Source organism: Schistocerca piceifrons, chromosome 8, assembly GCF_021461385.2.
Source record: "Schistocerca piceifrons isolate TAMUIC-IGC-003096 chromosome 8, iqSchPice1.1, whole genome shotgun sequence".
NCBI lineage: Eukaryota > Metazoa > Arthropoda > Insecta > Orthoptera > Acrididae > Schistocerca > Schistocerca piceifrons.
This window is the reverse complement of record NC_060145.1, coordinates 479,737,861-479,757,783: the sequence shown is the minus strand read 5'-3', so window position 1 is coordinate 479,757,783 and position 19,923 is coordinate 479,737,861. Positions and strand designations below refer to the sequence as shown.

Genomic DNA, 19,923 nt, shown 5'->3' with positions numbered 1-19,923 from the left:
CAGATGGAATAGTTCTATCATGGCTGGCTCTTCCAAGGCGAAATGTCGTGTTATCTAGGGGCCTTGTTCAAACTTAGGTGTTGCAGTTCTCTTTCAGTACTGCTTCACGCAGTATCATATTTTCCATCTCATCTTCATCTACGTCGTCCTCCCTTTCTATAACACTGCCCTTATGTTCTTTTCCCTTGTATAGACCTCACTATATATTCCTTCCACCATTCATCTTTCTCTTCTTTACTTAGGACTGGTTTTCCATCTGACCTCTAGATATTCATACAGGCGTTTCTCTTTTCTCCGAAGGTCTCTTAAGCTTACATGTAGACAGTATCTATCTTTTCCCTAGCGAAATATGCTACAGAATCCTTACAATTGTCTTCTAGGAACTCCTGCTTAGCTATTTTGCACGTCCTGACAATCTAATATTTTAGATTTTTGTATTCCCTTTCGACTTTTTGATATTCTGCATTGTTATATTCTCCCCGTTCATCAGTTAACTTCTCCTGTGACAACGAAGGACTTCTGAAATGTCTTTTTTCTGATACCCATTCGTCTTCTAATGTATACCTTTCCCCTGTTCCAGTCACCTGTTGCCTAATGCTTCCTCTGAAACTTTCCACAGCCTCCCGTTGTTTCAATCTATCCGTGCCCCATCTCCTTAATTTCCTACCTTTTTGCAATTTCTTCAGTTTTAATCTATACTTCATAACCAATAAACTTCTGTCAGAGTCCACATGTGCCCATGGAAATGTCTAGAAGTTTAAAATCTGATTCCGAAATTTCTGTGTCACCATTATATACCCAAACTGAAAATTTCCTGTGTCTCCATGTCTCTTCGAGATACACAACGTTCTTTCGTAATTCTTAAACCAAGTGTTAGCAATGATTAAATTATGCGCTGTGCAAAGTTCTACCAGGCGACTCCCTACTTCATTTCTTTCTCCGAGTCCGTATTCACCTACTGTTTTTTCTTCTCTTCCTTCCCCTACTATCAAATTCCAGTCTCCTATCACAATGAAATTTTCGTATTCCTGAACGATCTGAATAATTTCTTTTATCTCATCATACATTTCTTCATCATGTGTGGAGCTATTTGGCATATAATCTTATACTACAGTAGGAGGTGTGAGCTGCGTGTCTATGTTGGCTACAATAATGTGTAACTTACCCGTGATCTTATTTTCATATTCATTATTAAATCCACTGCTGCATTAATCCTATTTGACTTTGTATTAATAACCGTGTCGGAAAATGGTAAAATACAAAGCTTATGATTTTTTACGTCCCAAAGCAGTATTTTTCATGTGTGTGGCCATATTGTCCATTGTTATTTTGCAGTTATTGTGTTTTGACGTCTTTGCAGCTATATGAAAATTCGTGTTTTTGTCACTAACCACGTCGGGTTTTACTAAAATAAAACCTTATCAGTGGTCTGTAATGAATGCTATTTACAGTTTGAGTTGCCTTCTAAAACGGAAACTAGTTCGTTACAATAGATATTGATTTTTACTTACGATATTTCATGCCAGCCTTTTCGCTCGCATCTGGAAACTCCGTCTGCTTTCACGCTTTTTGGTTATTTCTTTGTTTAACGCTGTTGTTCTGGCCTAAGACCACACTGGTTTGCATAACTAAGTATTTTTAACGTTAAACACAATGCAATACTGCCAATGTTTATTTGTATCTTTCTGGGTAAATAAGCATCGTTCGTTTGTAGGATATAGGTTCCGCCTTTTTGGAAACACTGTTTTTTCTTTTTACCCAAACATGTTTCAACACTTCTGTGCCATCATCAATGGGTTTTTGTTTATTGAAAACTGTAGAAAGTGAACATATTATAGTTTATAACTGATCTAACAAAATGAGGCCTAAAGGAAGTTTTTATTCGTTTTGTTTTATTACCGTGATTTTACAGTATATGGTTTTGCTGGACCAACTTTTTGGTTTACTGCACTGATAGCTTGTCATCTGCAAACCAAATGTGAATTTCATCGGCAAGTTAACTCGTCCCTTGATTTTTAAAAAACGTGATTTTGGCGCGTCAAAGTGTTTTGCGTTTATATTTGTTACAGGCGCTGCACATCCTTCATTGTGCAGAAATCCACACACATGGAAACCATCAATGACACTTTTGTTTGATATTAGATATTAGGTCATTATGGCTACCCAGAGAGTTTGGATACACTCAGAGCCGTTTCATTTTTCGTGGATTACATTATTTACGTTAAGTTGTCCTGCAACTTTGTATTTTATTTTATACTATTTTGTTGCAAATACTGAGTGGAATGTATGGAGGAATGAACATATTTTTGTATTTGCTATAGGAGCTCGAAATTTTTCTACATCACAGAAAGCAAAGAGAAACAATTTTCATAGGAAACTTGATGGTGAATCGATTAATTTCTCCAGATGCTTCTCCTGCATATAATGACAGGATTTAAGGCTCTGTTTATTTACACACTGCACTTTCTCCTAAAATATTTCTCTTGAATTTCAGTTCGTACAGATAAAATTAGGCATTGTGCAATTAGAGTATATTCTATGCTAGCACAGGATTATTTTTTGTTTCCTTTTATTCACTGAGCGACTCACTGAATTGACAACTAAATGACAGTAGCACGTAAAATGAACTGCATTAATCAGATGTTCACCGCATTTTGTGTGTTAGAGGATGCTTTAAGTAATTAATATCAAGCATTTCTGCGTTCCAGGATCAAAGGTGGCTTCACAGAAGTCAGCAGCTTCTTTCGGAAAATGATAGCAGACAATGTGGAGTACAGGGAGAAGAAGAATGTGACAAGGAATGATTTTATAGACCTCCTCATGCAACTTAAAAATAAAGGATTCGTCGACGGAGACAAATTGCAAAATGGAAACAATACAGAGAAAACTTGTGAGTTATTTCGCTTTTAATGTAGCATGTAAGTGAACAATATCTCGCACATTTATATCGACGTGATGAGAAGATGGCGAAATTATGACATCGAGATTCTTGCGGTTAACTCTCTATAAAGAAAAATAGGTCCCATATCATTACAAACAGTTTCATACGAATTATGCTTCATAGGTGTAGGGGAGGATGGGGGGAATTTGGCACACCCAAGGGAATTTTATTATTATTTATAAGATTATAATCTTAAAATCATGAAGCATATTCCCAGACTTGAATCCATGTATCCATAACTCATTGTTAATATAGCATGACTTTCGGCTGACTGATTTTTGTATGGTGGCATGTCCATCGCAAATTTTGATTGTGCTGTGTTATGCGAACCTGTTGGGAAAATGATTCAGCAAGTGGTATTAAATAACTCATTTTATGATTAGTTTCTGTTTTATGTAATACCTCATACAATTTACTTTTTTGTAGTGTGTTGTATGATTAGGATTAGGCTCAATTTAAAAGTACAACTTACCAACACAAAGTATAGAAATGAGAAATTTGAGTCAGACCATTATCTCTCAAATGTTAACATACGATTCCATCCACCTAAAACGAAAAGAGAAACTTCAGAAACTAGTCACATACAACTTTAGTAGAACCAATATTACAAACATATATACACAGAGGTGACAAAGGCTCCTGGGATACCACTTAATAACGTGTCTGACCTCGTTTTTCCCAGAGCAGTGCAGTAACTCGACGTGGCATGGACTCAACAACTCTTTCGGAGATCCTTGCAGAAATACTGAGGCATGCTGCCTCTATAGCCGTCCATGACTGCCAGAGTGTTGACGCTGCAGGACTTTGTGCACAGATTGATCTCTCGATTATGTCCCACAAATGTTCGCTTGGATTAATCTGGGGTAAGCTGGGTGGCCAAATGATTCGCTCTAACTGTCCAGAGTGTTCTTCAAACCAGTCTACATCTACATACATACTCCGCAGTCCACCATACGGTGCGTGGCTGAGGGTACCTCGTACCACAACTAGCATCATCTCTCCCTGTTCCACTCCCAAACAGAACGAGGGAAAAATGACTGCCTATATGCCTCTGTACGAGCCCTAATCTCTCTTATCTTATCTTTGTGGTCTTTCCGCGAAATATAAGTTGGCGGCAGTAAAATTGTACTGCAGTCAGCCTCAAATTCTGGTTCTCTAAATTTCCTCAGTAGCGATTCACGAAAAGAACGCCTCCTTTCCTCCAGAGACTCCCACCCGAGTTTCTGAAGCATTTCCGTAACACTCGCGTGATGATCAAACCTACCAGTAACAAATCTAGCAGCCCGCCTCTGAATTGCTTCTATGTCCTCCCTGAATCCTACCTGATAGGGATCCCAAACGCTCGAGCAGTACTCAAGAATTGTTCGTATTAGTGTTTTATAAGAGGTCTCCTTTACAGATGAACCACATCTTCCCAAAATTCTACCAATGAACCGAAGACGACTATCCGCCTTCCCCACAACTGCCATTACACGCTTGTCCCACTTCATATCACTTTGCAATGTTACGCCCAAATATTTAATCGACGTGACTGTGTCAAGCACTACACTACTAATGGAGTATTCAAACATTACGGGATTCTTTTTCCTATTCATCTACATTAATTTACATTTATCTATATTTAGAGTTTGCTGCCATTATTTACACCAATCACAAATCCTGTCCAAGTTATCTTGTATCCTCCTACAGTCACTCAACGACGACACCTTCCCGTACACCACAGCATCATCAGCAAACAGCCGCACATTGCTATCCACCCTATCCAAAAGATCATTTATGTAGATAGAAAACAACAGCGGACCTGCCACTCTTCCCTGGGGCACTCCAGATGATACCCTCACCTCCGATGAACACTCACCATCGAGGACAACGTACTGGGTTCTATTACTTACGAAGTCTTCGAGCCACTCACATATTTGGGAACCAATCCCATATGCTTGTACCTTAGTTAGGAGTCTGCAGCCAACCATTATGGCCTGGTGATCTGGCGCATCGTGACCTGTAAAAATTCCATCTCTGTTGGCTGCAAATGGTCTCCAAGTAGCCGAAAATAACCATTATCATTCAATGAACGGTGCAGTTGGACCAGAGAACCCAGTCCACTGCACGTAAACACAGTCCACACCATCATGGAGCCACCATCAGCTTGTATATGTCAGCCTTATTGACAGCTTGGCTCCATGGCTTCGTGGCGTCCGTGCCACACTCGAATCGTACCATCAGCTCTTCCCAAGGCACGGTTTTCCAGTCGTCTAGGGTTCAACCGATCCGGTCAGGGGCCCAAGGGAGGCGCTACAGTCGGTGTCGTGCTGTTAGCAAAGCCACTCGTTTCCTGTCATAGCCCAATAAAGCCATATTGCACCGCATTGTCCTAACGGATACGCTAGTCTTGCTCCCACATTGGTTTCCGCTGTTATTTCACGCAGCGTTGCTTGTCTGTTATCACTGACAACTCTATCCAAATGCCGCTGCTCTTGGCCGTTAAGTGAAGGCCGTCGGCCACTGCGTAGTATGTAGTGAGAGGTAATGCCTGAAATTTGGTATTATCAGCACACTGTTGACACTGTGGACCTCGAAATGTTGAATTCCCTAACGATTTCCGATATGGAATGTCCCACGCGCATAGCTCCATTAACCATTAATCACGTAGGAAACCTATTCAGGTGAATCACCTGAGTGCAAATGGCAGCTCCGCCAATGAATTGCCCTTTCATACCTTGTATACACGATACTACCGCCATATATACATGTGCATGTCGTTATCCCATGACTTTTGTCAAGTCAATACATAGAAAAAGTTACAGAAATAAGTGAGGCAGCTAAAAATGTGATTAGCATGAGCTCCAGGTAGAGGTCACTAAAGCGGCAGAGAAAACATTAGCATTCGCAAATAACAAAAAGAAGAAATTGAACAATGAGGATTACAAAGAACGTTTAGAACAAAGAACTCAAAAATGGAGAAAATGGAGATGTTAAAGAAAGATCGCTTCGAAAAATTCAGACAACAAAGAAAAGAAACATCAATAGTAATCCGATAAGTCAAAACAATATTTGAAACATCTCAATCTTAACACATACAAGGAAATTTCACAAAAAATAAACGAGAACTTTTTACGAAACTTACTTAAAGAATATCAAAACCAAATATTTGACTGAAAGGTAAACATGATAAAATAGGATCAAATAAGAAGAAAAATTATGAAGTGTTATCAAAAACTATCGAGTTACAACAGTCAAACCAGAATTTTCAGCAATACTAGAAAAAAGTGAGGAATATTTCCCACCAACAGAGCGAGAAATTCATTAATCCATAAAAATACTCAAAAACGACACACCCTCTATTACAGCAGAATATTGAGACCGTCGGAACCAAAGATTATAAGAGATTTATACTTGTTTTATGACAACATTTCTAAGTTTATAAAAGAGCGGAAAATAGCATTAGCTCACCCTAAAAATGTTGAATGCTTGGTGCCCCGGAGCTTTGAGATATTTATTGAAGGATATTTTCAGAACATCATGGGCTGCACTTAAAATGTTTATTTGCCAAAGTGCTATTCGAGTGTTTAACCCACTACCAGTGGCGTCTGATACAGAGGAGCAGACAACTGTACGTACATCGAGTTCTACATCATGGCAACTGTATATATAATAGCAGAAATATGTCTGTTTACATTATGTATCTCTATAGCAATGACATGAGTGCGTCAGTTAATGCGACAGGATATGAAATCACTCCTATCATATACAACACAGGTTGTCGGGTATGTTATTGCTGTCGGACCTTAGATAGTGACGAGTCTTGATCACGTCTGACATAACTGTCATATAGTGTAAACACGGAACTGACAAGTCGAGGAGTTTACATTACCTGTCTTCTGTTGTTTACAAGTCTTGCACATCTGTGGTATACGTTTATATATGTAAAATACAAGCTTTGAACAGATGGTATCTCAATGTGGAATGTATAAACCGTATGAAATTGCAAAATAATCCAATATATGAGGTCAAATTAGACAACTTTGCTTGCAGGATATGGAGAGAGACTCCAAGTCCAGCTTCTTTGGCTAAAACACTGTTGAACTTTGGTATATACTTCTTACTCTGAAACTCTGTTTGCACATTAAGTATTTTGTGCGGTTGTTTCGTCATATATATATGGATATCAACCACCCAACTTGTGCTTCAGAAGACCGGATGGAACCCTAGAAACCAATACCAAAAACAATTGTGACATTCTGGCAAAGTACTTTGAAAAACTGCTCAACACAGACACCCCCCCCCCCCCATGGAAGAAATGATGACAGAAACGAGCACATACAATCCAGATAGTGAACCTCCAACTCTAGAAGAAGTTAAAGAAATGATAAAGTCACTCAAGAATCGTAGAGCACCAGGAGAAGATGGCATCATCGCGGAAATCTGGAAGTTACAAGACCCAGAACTCACCAAAGACATCCACAGGATCTTGGAAGACATCTGGAAGACCATGAAAATTCCTGACGACTGGAAAACTGCCCTGATACACCCACTACACAAAAAAGGTGACAAGACTGACCCGAACAACTACAGAGGAATACCCCTACTACCGGTCACATACAAGATCCTCTCTAAAGCTTTACTGAACAGACTAGAATGCCAAACCGACCACTTGATTGGGGAATACCAAGCAGGCTTTCGTAAAGGGCGGTCTTGTGCGGAGCAAATTTGGAACCTGAAAATGATTTTACAACACAAACAGAACCTGATCATTACCTTTGTTGACTTCAAAAAGGCGTACGACTCTATCGACCGGAAAACTCTCTTCAAAATTCTAGCAGAATACAAAGTAGACAACAAAACACGGGCTATCATAGAGCAAACTTTAACCAACACGACCTCCAAAGTAAAGTTCTGTGGGGAACTATCAGAGCCCTTTGAAATTCGCACAAGTGTCCGACAAGGCGATGGCCTCTCACCTCTCCCTTTCAATCTGGTGTTAGATAAGGTCATAAAAGATTGGGAAACATCACAACAGGGGATAACCTTAGGAAACCTACAGATTCAATGCCTGGCTTTTGCATACGATTTGGCGATTGTCACGAAAGGTATAAAGGAAACAAAAGACGCTATTGAAAAACTGGACGAAATCGCTTCCAAAACTGGACTACAGATCTCTTACGAAAAGACACAGTTTATGACCACAAAGAAACTCTCATCTCTGAACACAAAGTATGGCACGATTTACAAAACGGCAAACTTCAAATACCTCGGTGAAACACTACAAATGAGTGGACATAACAGAGACTCAAACGAAGAAAGAAAGACTAAACTGGACAAGGCATACAAAGTAGTGTGGAATCATTACAACAAGAAGTCTATCTCACAAGAAGCCAAATTACGCCATTACGACACGGTGGTGCTCCCCGAGGCACTATATGCAGCAGAGACCACACTAATCCTAGGGCATACACGTATCAGACAATTAGAAAAAGTAGAACGGAAAATACTTAGGAAAATATTTGGCGCAACTAACAACAATGGAATATGGATCAAGAAACCTACAGAGGAACTGTACGAACATACGGAGACAATCACAGAAAAGAATAGAAAACGCAGACTACAATTCTATGGACACCTATACAGAATGCCATCACACAGGCTGACCAAACAGATCTTTGACTGGGTAACCACTAGAAACAACAAATGGGTGGCAGAGGTAGAAAAGACCTGAACCAGCTCAACATAACAGCAGACACAATAAACGACAGAATAAAGTTCAGAAACATCATTAAGAAAAGTAAACTACATGAGATACAATGCGACAAACGAACAGGCATAAAATGGACCGAGGAACGCAAGCAAGATCACAGCCAGAAGATGAAAGAAATATGGGCAACCAAAAAGGCAATCAAGATGAGGCCGAAGACACAAAGCCGACAAGAAGCATGGACAGAGGACCGGAAACAGAAACACAGCGAGCGAATGAGGGAAGTTTGGGCAGCAAGGAAGGCAGCAAAAGGAACTGGCCATGTAGTTTAGTCCAAATGCGCTCTTTAAGAGCAAAACACCAATAATATATATATATATATATATATATATATATATATATATATATATATAATATTTAATTATCTGCCTTGTTCTGCTTTATGAAGAATGGTGATGTTTTTATTTCTGTCATTAGCTGGATGCTTGTATTCCCTTAAATGAACAGTGGATGCTGAGATTAATATGTTCTCTAAATATCGTTTTGCAGTTCCTCTCTCTTTGCCAAATATAAAATGTATCACATTCACTACATATTATTTTATATATACCTGACATGTTATATTTTTATTAATATATATATTGTGTATATGACGTGATCTTACATTGCTCACTGTCCTGAAGCTAATTTGTAGCCTAGTTTTTCGAAACCCACGACTTATTTTGTCGGAAACGTGACCTCAGTATGGTAAAATCATGAGGTTATCTCTTTCTGCTTGCTCGCTATTTTATAATGTGATCAGATTTCTATTCTTAGTATGTTACTCAAATAAATATTCTGGAAGGAAAAGCGAATAGAACTGGTTTCCTTATTTCAACTGAAGAAAAACAATATTCTTTGCAAATATAGCCACATCATTTTCGAAAAATGTATAATATCACAATGTGTCAGCGTAGGAAGAAAACTAACCCATCTAGACAGACAAGAGGTCCAACGTAATATTACGACATTACATTCCTTTATAAACCTCGACCTAGACGTCGGTGGGGAGGCTTTCGTGCCTCAGCGATACAGATAGCCGTACCACAGGTGCAGCCACAACGGAGGGCCCTCTGCCGAGAAGCCAGACAAACATGAGTTTCCTGCAGAAGAGTGGCAGCCTTTTCGGTTGCAGGGGCAACGATCTGGGTGACTGACTGATCTGGCCTTGTAACATAAACCGTAATGACAGTACTGTGCTGGTACTGCGAACAGATGAAACGAAGGGGAAACTATAGCCGCAATTTTCCTGAGGACATGGTGCTCTACTGTATGGTTAAATAATGATGGAATCCTCCTGCCTAAAATATTCTGGAGATAAAATAGTCCCCCATTCGGATCTCCAGGTGGGGACTACTCATGAGGATGTTATCATCAGGAGAAACAAAACTGCATTCTACGGGTCAGAGTGTGGAATGTTACATCCCGTAATCGTGCAGGCAGGTCAGAAAATCTAAATTGAAAAACGAGTAGATTCAATTTAGAAATAGAGGGGATTAGTGAAGTTCGGTGGCAGTATGACAGGGCTTCTGGTCAGGCGAGTACAGTATCATGGATACAAAACCAAATACAAGTACTGCAGGAGTAGATTTTAAATGAATAAGAAAACAGGCATGTGGGTAAGTTACTATGAACAGCATAGTGAACGCATTATCGTTGGACAGAGAATCACTAAGCTTCCACCCACCACAGTAGTAGAAGTCTGTATGCCGACCACCTCCGCAGATGATGAAGAGAGTGAAGAAATGTATGATGAGCTAAAAGAAATTATTCAGCTAGTGAAGGCAGCGAAAATTTAATTGTGATGGTGGACTGGACTTCGACAGTAGGAAAAGACACAGAATGGAAAATTATAGGATAATATGGACTGGAAGAGGAAGCCGCCTGGTAGAATCTAGCAACTCGTTTAAGAATCACTAAAGAAGGTTGCATATCTGGAAGAGACATGGAGACAAAGGAAAGATTGAGTGTACAATGGTAAGACAGAGATTATGGGACCAAATTTTAAATTGTGAGAAAATTCCAGGGGTACATGTGGACTCTGACAGCAATTTATTGGTTACGAAGTGTAGATTAAAACTGAATAAATTACGAAAAGGTAGGAAATTAATGAGATAGGGCCTGGATAAGTTGAAACAGCGGGAGGTTATGGAGAGTTACAGAGGGAGCATTAGGGAACAGTTGACTAGAACAGGGGAAAGGTATACAGTAGAAGATGAACGGGTAGCTTTGAGAGATGAAATAATAAAGGCAGCACAGGATCCAATAGGTAAAAAGACAATACCTTTGAGGGCGGTATTGTAGAAAGGGAAGAGGACCTAGATATGATACTACAAGGAGAACTTGTCAGAACACTGGAACATCTAAGTCTGAATATGGTCGCTGGATTAGAGGACATTCCGTCAGATCTACTGATAGCCTTGGGAGAGCCAGCTATCATAAACTATTCCATTTGGTGCGCAAGATGTATGAGACAGACGAAATAGCCTACAACTTCTCTCAGAAGATAGCTTTACTAGACGTAGAGAAAGCTTTTGACAATGTTGTGCGAATTTCTTTGAAATTCTGAAGGTAGCAGGGGTAAAATACAGGGAACGAAAGGCTATTTACAACTTGTACGGAAACCAGACGGTGGTTATAAGAACCGGTGGGCATGGAAGGGAAGCAGTGGTTGAGAAGGGCGTGAGATAGGATTGTAACCTGTCCCCGATTTTATTCAATCAGTGCCTTATGCAAACAGTAAATGAAACCAAAGAAAAATTTGGTATAGGAATTAAAATAACCAGAGAAGAAAAAGAAAACTTTGAAGTTTGCCGATGACATCGTAATTCTGCAGAGACAGCAAAGGATGTGGAAGAGGTGTTGAACGGAATGGACAGTGTCTTGAAAGGAGGAAATAAGATGAACAGCAACAAAAGCAAAACAAGTGTAATGGAATGTAGTCGAATTAATCATATGGTGCTGAGGGAAATAGATTAGGAAACGAGACTCTTAAAGTAGTAGGTGAGTTTTGCTACTTGGGTGAAAAAATAAATGGTCGAAGTAGAGAGGATATAGAATGCAGAGCGACAATGGCGAGAAAAGCGTTTGAGAAGAAGAGAAATTTGTTAACATCGAATATAGATTTAAGTGTTAGGAAGCCTTTTTTGAAGGTTTTTGTCTGGAGTGTGGTTATGTAAGAAAGTGAAAGATGGACGATAAAGCGGTTAGATAAGAAAGGAGTAGAAGCTTCTGAAATGTGGTGTAGATTAGGTGGGTAGATCACGTAATTAATGAACGGATTCGAAGCAGAATTCGGGAAAAGAGAAATTTGTGGCACAACCTGATTAGAAGAAGGGATGGGTTCATAGGACACATTCTGAGACATCAAGGGATCGCCAATCTAGTATTGGAGGAAAGTGTGGGGGGGAGGGGGTTAACAATCGTAGAGGGTGACTAACAGATGAATTCAGTAAGCAGATTCAGAAGGATGTAGGTTGCAGTAGTTATTCGGAGACGAAGAGGCACGCGCATTATAGAGTAGTACGGAGAGCTGCATAAAACCAGTTTTTGGAATGAAGAGCACAACAACAGCAGTATCAGTTTATGACAATCAACTAAAATGTGCACTTCGTAGGTTCAGTAAACGGCCGTTGTTTTTTGTCTTTGCCACTAACATCAAAACGATCTTTCGTCACTGCAGATTTTCCAATGGACGACCTAGCAGCAGAATCTTTTGGATTCTTCATCGCGGGCTTCGAGACTTCGACGACTACAATTAGCTCCAGCTTATACGAGCTGGCGCTGCACGAGGACATCCAAAGAAATGTGCAGCAGGAGATAGACACTGTGCTGGAGCGCCATGGTGGCTGCATTACGTACGACGCTATAGCGGAAATGTCCTACCTGGACAACGTGGTCTCCGGTGAGTTACGTAGCTTTTTCCGCTTATTTTATTATGTCATATGCAAGCTTGAGCCAAAAGGGGCGACCATTTTGCTATTTTTGAGTTTGTCATTACTTTTTGTAGCAAAGGCAGATATTCGTGAGGGGAATAAATGGTCGATGCTCTGGAGAATATATCACTCCACCGTTAAATAGTTAAGAAATTTCGTTAACATATTAGTGTAGTTCCAAGAAATCATACCTCTGCGTTCAGTAACATGGGCATCACCACTGAGTGTTGGTTGGATAAGGCGAATTGTATCTTTGAGTTTCGCGTTTATAGTGGGCTAACTGTGAGGACGATAAAAGTAATTAAAAACACAACAAGCATTACGTATTGATGTTTCCAAGTTCTATATTAGTATTTACGTCTGGTGTGAGATGAGATATTTCAGTGAGATGAGATATTTCAGTGTTTTGCTTGACATTGAAATGATGTGTATTCAGGGTGTTTTCTGGGAAAGAGAAATTCAGCCAGTTAAGCAACTGGCCTGCAGGCGACTTTTAATAAATATTTTAGTTTGTCCATATCACAAAAATGAGACTTGCCAAATGTGCGATGAATTTAAAATTGACCAGTAGATTGCAAGTGAAGAACGAAGGAAAAGACTGACAAACGCTCACGGGCAGCAAGGGAGGGAGTCTCAGGAAGAGTTACGTAGCCCCTTCTGCCAGATTCTAAAACCTGAGGATGTAGTCAATGAGGGGAATGAGACATGCGTTTCTGGAGCTGAAGATGAATAAACACTTGTACTGATAACGAAGGAAATGCTGTAAGTTTGCGAATATTTGGAAATGTATCTCATATATCTCATATTAGGTACTCATTCAGGAATACTGCAATGATAATGTATACTTTTCTTTCGCTAGTGCGTTGACCCGCGGTTTCGCAGGGTCGGCATGGTCAGGACGGATTTGGAAAGGTTAATTTTAAGGGGTGACCGGATGCCCTTTCTGCCGCTACCAAATACCCCCCCCCCCCCCCCCCCCCCTAGGATGGAATTAGGGTACCCCAGCTGTCTGCATCAAATGTAATTCATGGAATAGGGCGAACGTGTTCAGATGCCTGCGAGTCGTGGAACTGAGGCGGAACGTAGGGAACAGCCCAGTATTCACCTAGTGGGATGTTGAAAACCGCCTAAAAACCACATCCAGGCTGGCCGGCACACTGGCCGACGTCGGTAATCCGCCGGGGGGATCCGATCCGGGGCCGGCGCGCCTACCCAAGTCCAGGAAGCAGCGCATTAGCGCTCTCGGTTAACGTGGCGGGTCAAAACGTATATTATCTGCCCAAGAAGAAAGAAAACACAGAAGACTTTGTCAAATATTAGTGTAAATTCGTACACATACAAATTGACAAGGAGTATGTAAATGAATAGAGTTAATAATTCTCTGGGGCAGATAGAACGGTCAGCAGACTGAATTAGCGTTGTTCGTATTTAGTGTTGTTGCCTGGTCTTGTAGGGTATGTAAGGGGCGTGAACAGCGTCAGATGTTGAAAGGATCGGAGATGCCGCGCACTTGTATGAGGCGGCGTTATCAGCACCTGACAGTGCTTGATCGGAGCCTCATCTTGGGTCTCCGATGGGCGACTGGTCTAATCGCGCAATATCCAGATGGACTGCACGGGCAGATGAGGGCAGGGCAGGCGTACCTGCTTTCAAGGTTTCAGCTGACTACGTCTGAGCACCACAGGAGAGGATCTCCGTAGTGTGCGCCAGGAACGTCGTGGCCTCCTCGCCTCTGCGCCTGCCGTGTGAGAACAAGAGATGAGCTCCCTGCAGCTTTCGGGGTCATCCCGCACTACTCGGTGGAGGCTAGCAGCAGCCGGGTATGGAAATGAACGGCCCACGCACAGGCTGCCATCAGCACCTCAGCAAAAGTGGAGCCGTGGGTATAAAGCATGGATTCATGATGAATGACGTCGCGTTGTGTTGAACTATGAGCTGCAGCTTGCACTGTGCGGGAACTGCCGGCTGTGACTTCATGTAACTACCCCAGTTACTAGCAGACACGACACAGCCCCAATAAGAGAAGAAATACAGAAAAAAGATTTTTCTAAAATACTCTTAAGAATTACTACTTACAATGTGAAACTAACGAACGGCTATTTACAATTTGTACAGAAACCAGATGGCAGTTATAAGAGTCGTGGGGCACGAAAGGGGAGCACTGGTTGAGAAGGGAGTGACAGAGGGTTGTAGCCTACCACCGATGTTGTTCAACCTCTATACTGAACAAATAGTAAAGGAAACCAAAGAAAAGTTTGGAGTCAGAATCAAACTCCAGGGAGAAGAAATAAAAACCTGGAGGTTTGCCGATGACGTTGTGATTCTGTCAGACACAGCAAAGAACTTAAAAGAGCAGTTAGTTGAATGGAATTGACAGCGTCTTGAAAGGAGGATATAAGATGAACATCAACAAAAGCAAAACGAAGATAATGGAACGTAGTCGAATTAAATCCGGTGATGCTGAGATAATTGGATTAGGCAGTGAGACACTTAAAGCTGTAGATGTTTGCTATTTGGGCAGCATGAGGATGGTCGAAGTAGAGAGGGTATAAATTGTAGACTGGCGATGGCAAGGAAAGCGTTTCAGAAGAAGAGAAAATTGTTAACATCGAGTATAGATCTGTCAGGAAGTATTTTCTGAAAGTATTTGTATGGAGTGAAGCCATGTATGGATGTGAAACATGGACGATAAACAGTTTAGGCAAAAAGAGAATAGAAACTTTTGAAATGTGGTGCAACAGAAGAATACTGTACATGGTAAATCACATAACTAATGAGGAGGCATTGAATAGAATTGGGGAGAAGGTGAGTTTGTGGTACAACTTGACTAGATGAAGGGATCGGTTGGTAGGACATATTCTGAGGCGTCAACGGATCACCGATTTAGTACTGGAGGGAAGCGTGGAGGGTAAAAATCGTAGAGGGAAACCGAGAGATGAAGACACGACGTAGATTCTGAAGGCTATAGGTTGCAGTAGTCACTCGGGGAGGAAGAAGCTTGCACAGGATGGAGTAGCATGGAGAGCTGCATCAAACCATTCTTTGGACTGAAGACCACAACAACAACAATAATGTGAAGGAAGGCAGAAATTCAGGTTCAAGGGAATTGAAAGTACACAAACGGCAGCTGTTTGTGTAGACATCAATATAGCTCTTAAAACACCTTTCCGTCATATCGTATTATTATATTAAGGTGAATAGCAGTGACTTTCAATAGGTAGTTCCTCCAGTATTGAAGACAACACACTAACGGAAAATTTCAGTTGCGTATCGTACACTGTCCAGTAATACCAAAGATTAAATGCCATAAATTGATCGAAATTAATCTGAAATTGTTTTGATAATTAATTGAAACCCTCAGCTGCCGACAGGTGTTGTTGATATACCTCGATGGGGACAGCTGAAAATGTGTACACCGACCGGGACTCGAACCCGGGATCTCCTGCTTACATGGCACACTCTCTATCCATGTGTTTTTTTTTATCTCATTTTGTTCTACATTGTCCGCTGAATTTGTTCGTGGCGGACCTCCGATGACACCCGTTCAGGTTCACCGCTGATCTGTTAACTCAGTTTTTTTTTACATAGGGTAGTTTAACCATCTGATCGAACACGCTGAGCTACCGAGCCGGCGTCCATCTGAGCCACCGAGGACACAGATGAATACCGCGACTGCACGGACTTATCCCTTGCATGCTTCCCGTGAGACCCACATTCCCAACTGTCTACAGTCTACATAACGTAATGTACCTAATGAATATTTGCCCATCCACTCATTACTCGCGCACACTAAAGTGACGATTCTTGTAAGAGATCGGGCAACCAGTGGGTATTAGGTGCATTACGTATGTAGATCGTGGACAGTTGGGAATGTGGGTGTCACGGGAAGCGTGCAAGGGATAAGTCGCTGCAGTCGCGCTATTCATCTTGTTGTGGATTGGCAGGAGCCAATTCCACGGGGTTTGGAGGAAGCCGAAAGGCACGCGTTTAGCTCACGCAGGCTGGCGTGAGGTCTGGAACAGGACACGGTTGTTATAGTAGCAAAAATAGTACGTAGCTTCTGGAATACTTAACTTTAATCCATAATTGGTGAACATCGGTCTGACGGTACATGCATCGCAAGATAAATAGCAATTGATAATGGCGCCTTGCTAGGTCGTAGCAAATGACGTAGCTGAAGGCTATGCCAACTATCGTCTCGGCTAATGAGAGCGTAATTTGTCAGTGAACCATCGCTAGCAAAGTCAGCTGTACAACTGGGGCGAGTGCTAGGAAGTCTCTCTAGACCTGCCGTGTGGCGGCGCTCGGTCTGCAATCACTGATAGTGGCGACACGCGGGTCCGACGTATACTAGCGGACCGCGGCCGATTTAAAGGCTACCACCTAGCAAGTGTGGTGTCTGGCGGTGACACCACATTCCTCCCCCGCAAATCGGCGTACGGTTGTGTTATAAGGCTTCTGCCCGCCGTGGGGAGGACCCCATGTTGACGTATGCGACGAGGTGGGGAGCCTAACAACAGGCGAGGCTGTGCCACCCGCACCCTGCCATTCGGTCCGAGGGGAGCTAGGAAACGCCTGAAAACCTAGTCCAGGGTGCACGCCAACATGCGGTGTATGCGCCCGTAGAGAGACAGGAGGGGCCGAAGGGTCGACCTCCATCGGGTCGGGGCACCCGACGGGCGAAGACGTCATGTGGTCCGGAGCGGCCAAGAAGTCCATGGCGGAGGACAACGGGTCATGAGAAGCGATCGGCGGCGCGTGACCCAGGGAGGCGCCCGGCGGTTGCAGCGACGCGTCCACGGCGGGCGTCGCCGGCGGCAGAACAGGCGGCGGCGCGTCGCCATGGGGCAAAATGGAAGGCAGCGTCGGTAACACCTGGGGCTGAGGGAGCCAGTAGGTGGGTCCCCAGGGCGCTGACCGGACGGCACCGTCGCTGAAAGCAGACGGGGAGCGGCAGGACCCGTGCGACGACAGAGGCGCAGCTGATTGAGATGCCGACGCACCTCACCAGAGGCCCCCAAAACCAGATACATAGCGCGGCCGAGGCAGCGAAGAATGCGCCCTGCGAGCCAACGCCGTGAACCTCGATAGTTGCGATAGTATACAACATCACCCGGAGCAAAAGCAGGTGTCTGCCGCTGCACAGGAACCTGATGCGGCGGATGTAGCAAAGACATCAAGGTTCGATGAGGACGACCGTGGAGCAAATCAGCCGGTGAGCGACCATCTCGGGGCTGAGAGCGATACGAGGACAAAAAGAGCAATAACGCGTCCTCCCGAGAATGCGACTCTTTTAACTTCAACATCTGTGACTTGAAAGTCCGGACCAATCGTTATGCGGCTGTTTGACTGAGGCGAAAACGGCGCGGATGTCAGATGTTGAATACCATTGGCCTTGCAGAATAACTGAAATTCTGCGGACATGAATTGTGGGCCATTGTCGGAAACAATAGTCTGTGGAAGACCTTCAACGCAAAAGATAGTGGATAACGCTTGGATGGTGGCAGTGGACGTCGTGGAAGACATCCGGACAACAAAAGGAAAATTACTGAAGAAATCGACCAGAACCAACCATCGAGCATTCCAGAATGGACCAGCAAAATCGATGTGCAACCGTTGCCAAGCGGAAGTGGCTTTCGGCCATGCAAAGAATTGCCGCGGCGGTGCGGATTGTTGTTCGGCACACGCCATGCAAGAAGAGCACATATTCATAATCGCAGCATCGATTCCGAACCAAGTACAGTGCTGACGAGCAAGTTGTTTCGTTCGCACTATACCCCAATGTCCTTGGTGGAGAAGCCGTAAGACAGAGGACTGTAACGAACGTGGGACCACGACCCGGGACTGATCATTATCAGAACGCAACAGCAAAACACCACGTCGAACAAAAAGTCTCTCCTTGTGAGCAAAAAATCGGCGAACCAACGGATCCTCGATCCGTGACTTTGACAAGGGCCATTGCGTAGCAACAAAACGCAAAACGGTAGCAAGGACAGGGTCAGCAGCTGTGGCCGTAGCTACACGAAGAAAATCAATCGGAAACGATTCGACCACGTCATCGGTTTCCGAGTCAATGAACATGCAAGCAAGTTCGGAAGAATCGAATGCTCTATCCTCAGCAACAGGCAAACGGGACAACGCATCGGCGTTTCCGTGCTTAGCAGTGGACCGATACAAGATATCGTAGCGGTACTGTGAGAGGAAAATAGACCAGCGAATGAATTTCTGCGCTGTACGTGGAGGTACAGGCTTGTTTGGATGAAAAAGCGATGTCAAAGGTTTGTGGTCCGTGATGATGGTAAAGTGACGACCATACAAGAAATCATGAAACTTAGTAACACCAAATACGAGAGCCAATGCTTCTTTCTCGATCTGTGAATAATTTCTTTGCGCAGAGGAGAGCAATTTGGACGCAAAGGCAATAGGGCGATCATGTGATCCATCTTTGTGCGCAAGCACAGCACCGATCCCTAAATTCGATGCATCTACCATCAACAAAAGGGGTTTCTGGGGATCGAATGGCGTAAGGCAAGTATTGGAAAGCAACGCCGATTTCAACTGGCGAAAGGCGCGTTCGCATTCCGTCGTCCAGACGAACGGAACACCTTTACGGCGTAAGCGATGAAGCGGAGCTGAAATGGAAGAGGCGTGGCGCACATAGGTCTTATAGTAATTGATTTTTCCCAGCACACTCTGTAGCTGCTTCATATTCTGCGGCGAAGGCAAGTCTTGTATGGCACGGAGGTGCTCGGGACTCGGATGTATGCCTTAGGCATTGAGTACATGTCCCAGGTAGGATAAGTCACGAGCAAAAAACACACATTTGTCCTTCCGCAAGCGAAGACCATTTTGTCGCAAGACCTGAAATAATGTTCTGAGATTGGCTAAATGTTCTTCTTCCGTCTTTCCGGAGATCACAATATCGTCCAGATGATTTGCTGCAGTAGGGACCGACGCACAAACAGTTTGCAGATATTGCTGAAACAATGCAGGGGCGGAGGCACACCCGAATGGCAGTCGTTTGAATCGATACAAGCCAAGATGCGTGTTAACCACCAAAACGCGCTGGGATTCTTCGTCCACCGGTATTTGCAAGTACGCATCTGCTAGGTCCAACTTCGAAAAATATTTACCTGGGCACAGTTTGTCAAAAAGATCTTCCGGGCGGGGTAAGGGAAAAGTTGCAATCACTAGTTGTGGATTCACTGTTGCCTTGAAGTCCACACAAAGTCTCAATTTGCCGGAAGGTTTTGGCAAAATTACTAAGGGTGATGCCCAGAGAGAAGCCTGCACACGTTCAATCACACCTTGTGATTCCA

General features: G+C 43.0%; 1 protein-coding gene across 1 annotated transcript in view; it reads left to right on the top strand.

Annotated features, from left to right (window-relative positions):
* LOC124711642 (cytochrome P450 6k1-like) overlaps positions 1-19,923 on the top strand; it is a 72,440-nt gene that overhangs the window by 37,968 nt on the left and 14,549 nt on the right. Inside the window, exons 5-6 of the mRNA XM_047241831.1 lie at positions 2,709-2,890; positions 12,352-12,573. Of these exons, the coding sequence (XP_047097787.1) occupies positions 2,709-2,890; positions 12,352-12,573 (404 nt within the window). The remainder of the gene's footprint in view (positions 1-2,708; positions 2,891-12,351; positions 12,574-19,923) is intronic.